This window comes from Phyllobates terribilis, unplaced genomic scaffold (assembly GCF_046119375.1).
Source record: "Phyllobates terribilis strain yellow unplaced genomic scaffold, ASM4611937v1 Scaffold_2__4_contigs__length_985480577, whole genome shotgun sequence".
Classification (NCBI taxonomy): Eukaryota; Metazoa; Chordata; class Amphibia; order Anura; family Dendrobatidae; genus Phyllobates; species Phyllobates terribilis.
Genome location: NW_027362762.1, coordinates 39470018 through 39476017, shown reverse-complemented (window position 1 = coordinate 39476017; position 6000 = coordinate 39470018). Strand labels below are relative to the sequence as shown.

The following is a 6000-nucleotide window of genomic DNA, read 5'->3' as shown; positions in this document are numbered from 1 at the left end:
TGGTGGAAGGCGGGGGTGCCAAGTGACTCAAACAGGAGCCGGTTCAACTATGATGAATCCCCATTGCAGTCGGAGGCGGATGAGTTCCCCCTGTGAGTCCTTGCTGGGGATGAGAATGAGATGGTGACCAATGAGGCCGAGATTCCTGAGTTAGGGGTTTCTGAGGGGAATTTTGAGACTGCTCAAATGCGGGATCTTACTTTAAAAGGTGCATTTGACAATGGGGTCGCTCAAGAGCTGGGGGCCGACACCAGGTTTCCACATTTCACTTTAAATGAGGAGCTGCTATATCGGGTCACTAAACTGAGAGGGGGAGTGATCGAGCAGTTGTTAGTACCGGGTCCCTATAGGCATAGTGAAGCGCCCCCTGGGCCGTGTGTGTGGGGAAATACCCGGAGCCGGGTCTCTGTGTAATGCTGGGGGTTGTAGTCTCTGTGGCAGCGACCCGGTCCTGTGGCTCAGGGTGGTCAAACCAGTGGCGGATCTGTTTATTTGGTTTTGTAATGTTTAAATGTCCGACTACGCCACCCGTGGATTGCGGTCACTGAGAACCGCCGCTGCGGGCAGACCGCTGAGGCTGATGTTGTGTGCGCAGCAGAGGGTAGTATAACTCCCCACGGGAGGAGTATAGCTTCAGGGCAGTGAGTGCAGATGGTGAGGGTGGTGGTGCGCGGGAGCAACAGTAATGACTCAGAGTCCAGTGATGCAGTCCAGGGTCTTTACTCACAGTTTTACACTCCAAGCCACTTCTGCAGGTAATGGCTGCCCACGTCGTACTGTGCTCTCCAGGTGAGGGGCTCGGCCAACTCCCAGGTACCTTTGGAATGCTTTTCAGGACCCCCTTCATGTGTCCTTTCTCTGGCCTGTCGTACCCCACAATTGACCACGTTTCTGTCCAGCTGCCTCGGGCCATGGCGGGCAAACATATGTTCCTTTTCCCTGGGTCCTATATGGTGCCTTCCTAACGGGTGTAGTGAGGGGCCGTACACGTGCAATGCCACGGCCTCCGGTTACTAGCTGAGGGTAGTTGCTCTCCTCCAATAGATGAGGGATCTGGTTCCCTTTTTTGGGTCGACCCCCCTACTCTGGTAGCGGCGGGCGTGCGGTGGCGGCTGGCCGGTCCGCACCCCTGGGGTCCCTTCACTCCACTCCTAGAGCCTCCTCCGTTCCTCTCCTTTCTGTTTTCTCTCTCCAGGCTCAGGCCTTGAGGCTGGGCCTGCCTGCGGAGCAGAGCCCGTTCAGAGCCCCTGCTCCAGGCTCCTTCTCTCTCTGCTCTCCCCTCCTCTCTCTTCCCTTACTCCAAGATGGTGCCCACCATATATACTCCCCTATACAGTGCACCCGGGATCTACTCTCCCCACCAACACACTACCGGGTTCCCCCTTTCTAGGTGTTCCCTCCCCCCACTCCAGCCAGGGACAGGGGCAGTTGTGCTCACGCTTGGGAGCATTGTCGCCCTGCCCCCTGGAAATGTGGTGTAGTGCATGTGGGTGTTACGGTACTGAGCCACACTCCATCCTTATCTGGAAGTGAGATATCACACCTCTGGGTGAGATGCTATACCTCTGTAGCGACCGAACCCTCGGGGGGCTACAATAGGTACTAGACCTGGCCCATTCTCATGTCTTGGGTGGGCATCTGAGAGTAGACAAAACTCAAGAGCAGGTACTTCAGAGGTTCTACTGGTCTGGATGTCACTGAGAGATTGTTAATTACTGCCGGCCCTGCTACTACCTGTCAGCTAACTGCTTTCGCGGTCCCCTAGTGCCATTACCCATTATGGAGGTCCCGTTTGACCGGATTGCCATGGATCTTGTTGGTCCCCAATTTAAGTCCACCAGGGGGCACAAATACATCCTGGTAGTGATGTACTATGCAACACAGTACCTGGAGGCGGTACCACTGAGAAACTCCTCCACCAGAAGTATAACCTGAGAGCTAGTTCATATTTTCTCAAAGATGGGCCTGCCAAAGGAGATCCTGACAGACCAAGGAACTTCTTTTATGTCCAACGTGATGAAGGAGTTGTGTAAGGCTCTCCAGATCACACAATTTAGGACGTCGGTGTACCATACGCAGACAGACGGCCTGGTGGAGAGGTTCAACAAGACCTTGAAATCCATGCTAAAGAAGGTCGTGGAGAAGGATGGCTGGGACCGGGATTGCCTACTGCAGTACCTGTTGTTCTTTATTAGAGAAATCCCACAGGTCTCTACAGGGTTCTCACCATTTGAGCTGCTATACGGACGGCATCGTTCAAAAGCACAACTAGTCAAGCAAAAAATAAGCACTCACATGGCCATATTGAAAGAAAAATAAAAAAGTTATGGCTCTGGGAAGAAGGGGAGCAAAAAACAAAAGCGCAAAAATGGAAAAGGGCCATAGTGAAGGGGTTAACCGCATATCTGCAGGCTAATAGTGTTATTTCTGATGACAGGATCCCTTAAATTTTGTAGAACAATGCTTCAATAAAATGGCACCGGAGTCAGCATGTGAGCATACCGCTCTATCAGGCGCCATTTTATTGAAGACACTGTATATGCGAATTCACAGATACATTGTCTTAAAAAAAAATGGTGCCGGAAATGTACCAACAAAAATGCTCGCCACCCGGGCATAGAATAAGTTCAATAGCTGGTAATGTTACAACAGGACAATGAGAATCTATTTCCTTTAGCTTTAATTCACTCTTGGAGATTTCTTATAGAAGTTGCACAGAAAATATTTTTTCATTTTACTAGAATATAGCTCATCCCTTATACCGTATATAAAAGGACTCATCAGTCTCGGAAGACACATGAAAAAGCAGAAATTGATGACGGTCAGCAGTATTATATTATCTGGGTACTGCATTTCCACAATTCTAAAGGCAAGAGACGTCATGCACAGCAGGAGCTGAAACGCGTGGAGTATGATGGTTTTCCCAGCTTTGAAGGCTGTAGCTTTACCGGAGTTCATCTTCAGAGTCACCATCATGACCCTGGCATAGGTGAATATAATGATTAGTCCGGCCAAGGAAAAAGGAAATGCATTGGCAGAAACTTTTATTATGTCCTGCGCTGGGTTATATTTGAGATTGAAGCGGCTGCATTTCACATAAAGTAGGAAATAATTCTTCTCAACCGACAAGATGATAATAATGAAATCTGCAATGTTGGGGATGAGTGCAATAATCCACATAACCAAAATAGTGATACCGCATCTGTGCACTGTGCAGAACTCTCCGTGTCTTAGCGAGTAACATATGGCTATGTAGCGCTCCAAGGACATGGCAGCCAGGTTGTATGGTGTGACCTTCAGAGACGTTGAGGACACGGTGACTATTAGGTAACAGAATGAAGTGGGAAATGTAATGGGATAAAGGTAAAACACAAAGAGAAAAAGTGAGAAAGTCAGATACACGGTATCGTTAATAATCATGTGGGCAAAGAAGACATGGCGGACACTTTCCCGAGCGCTCGAACTCCTGAAGAAGATCCTCAACATAACAGCGATGAAATACAAGAAGATCAAGTAGAAGATGACTGTCGGAATAAAAATAGTCATTCTGAGAACCTCCACGTTCACCTGGGATGGGAGCTGGGAAGACACCTTGGTTGTGTTTTCTTGACCACCTGTGATATTCATCTGAGATTTAGAAAAAAGCATTAGCAGAATAAGACATTTTAAAGAAATACAGTAATTTATGGACAATACAGTAATTTATGGACAATTTATCCTCAGTTTTTGGATAAAACCTACTTCACTTGCCAAAACTGTTACTAAGCCCCTTAGAGTGGATGTTTCAAGGGCTTATGTGGAAAATAGACTTTTTTGTACACATGGGTCAGGTGGAGGCTAGTTGGGTTAGTGGAGGCTGCTGGAAAAACTTGGTTGGTGCGTGGCAATAAACATGCATGCTTGACCAACTATTCTTGCTTCTGGGAATGTCTAGGAATTTCTAGGAAATAGGGTGGTGAAGACCCCAGAACAATTGTCTCCTTTGCCTTTTCTCTAATCTGTACTTCAGTTTAATCAAAGATGAGCATCACCCAAGTTATCAGTGGCCATTGAGTGCTGCCATTTGTCTTTCTCCCTTAATTCTGGAAACAGTGAATGGAATTGAGGTTGAGCATGTGCCCCTCCACTTCATTCAAGATGGGGCTCTGCAGAACCTCGCTTCTTGGGATCCAGAGTCCTATTCCCTCAATCGTTGACATTATAGTGGTCGGATCCCCAGTAATCAGCAATAGAATACGGGATAACTTTCAATTCAGAGACTAAAAACCCTTTAAATGCATGTATTAGGTGTAAAAGTCATTTTTTGCAATAGGGTTTCTTCGAGAAGTGTTGGGACTTTCGTCTTGAGTTACCAGTATTCCATTAGTAAGTTTGTTCTCATGAAAGAGTCTGAAGGCATACTTCGCTTTTCTTGAAGTGTTCTCATATGATTTATGACCACATCAAACTTTGATGTGGTCATAAATCAGTTACTAAAATTCAGTATTTAAGACCTACTGTTTGTAAGTATAAAGTCCATACTCAGTGGAAAACCTTCATGCTGTTCCTTGCATATCTAGCTAAATCCCTTACACTACAGATACAGCCTGACATCGGGCTCAGAACGACTGTGTTGTATGCAGGAGGGACAGTTGCAGAGTTAACCATCCAAAACCCAACTGGTCTCATCTAATTAATTGGATGAGATTGCGTCTGGGCATTCGTCTCCAGTAAGCATACACACCTGAAAATGATGCATGACAGAGCACACGTTCGCTTTGTCAACATCATTATAGTCTATGGCCTCGTCGGCACTTACGCCTGATCCCGTTTTGTGGGAGGTTCGGTCATAAGCTCCGACCAGACCAACGAACAGTTGCCAAAATGCATTGTGAAAGTACCCTTAGGGTGGACGATGCATTATGGTTGTACCTGTACCGCCTCCTTTTTTCCTCGTCCATCTCTTGGTTGAACTTGATGACTATGTATATTTTTTCAACTGCATTAACTTGGTAAAATCCTTTTCCCAAAAAAAAAACATTTGCGTTCTAAACTTTTTGGATTATAAAAGCAGCAACCTTCATTTTTTGCCACATTATCTCTCTATGATTACTTAGAACACTTTAGATGTTCTTACATTTTAGCTATTCCTCTCAACCACCCCATATAAATAAATGTTTGGCTCGGCCAAGCGTTCATGTGTATTTCTTGGAGAGATGGGAGAAAGCAGCTGCCAGACACTCAATTCTTCTCTACACTGACATCTGTCGGAAAGAGTCGGAAAGTGTAGTGAGACCCCATACACATTAAATGATTGGCCAACCCAGTCAAAATCATCAGGTTTAGCTAACTTTAATTGAATACAAATGGGGACATCCATAGATGTGAATCTTAGAACTAAGTTTGATGATCCAAATATAGTGCCAAATGGCCATTCCCCAAAGGGAAACCACAACCACTTGGACAAAAAGAGAACTGTAAAAGTAACTGGAGAGATAAATATTCAAGATGAAATGTATCACTGTCCCATCTGTGTACATCTGTGTCCCTCCCCAAACATCCTACAAGCCCTTTAACAAATGTTCTATAAAATTGATGACGATAAGATGAAAATGTTTTGGAATACCCTCAGTGGAGATCGAACTCTGTAAACTCCCTGGTGCAGCACAAGAGAAGTCCTGAAACCAGTAGCAAGGAATTGTCACTAGGAAGAGTAATAGATCATTTACGCTAATTTGGCAAGAATATTTGATTCTCTTTGAAGCTATACAGTGCAAATGAAATGTTCTTTATTATGTTCTGGGGTCTCTGTAGACCCCAAAGCATAAGAAACGTAGGATGCAAAAAAAAAAAAAAAACTATAATACTCAACTCGCCACTCATCTGTTCCACCACTGCTGCAGCCCACCACTGATCTTCCACTCTTCTTTAGTGCGTAATGTCCTCTTGGCTCATGTTCTCTCTGCGCTGGTGCTTCTAGCACCTAGTAGGCCTGCGACGTCACAATATTTGCCACCGAGG

The 6000-nt window shown here is 45.8% G+C and overlaps 1 protein-coding gene across 1 annotated transcript in view; it reads right to left on the bottom strand.

Annotated features, from left to right (window-relative positions):
• Positions 1-2679: 2679 nt before the first annotated feature.
• Positions 2680-6000, bottom strand: part of LOC141243982 (odorant receptor 131-2-like) — a 52165-nt gene continuing 48844 nt past the window's right edge. The window contains exon 2 of the mRNA XM_073668964.1: positions 2680-3627. Coding sequence (XP_073525065.1) covers positions 2680-3627 — 948 coding nt within the window. The remainder of the gene's footprint in view (positions 3628-6000) is intronic.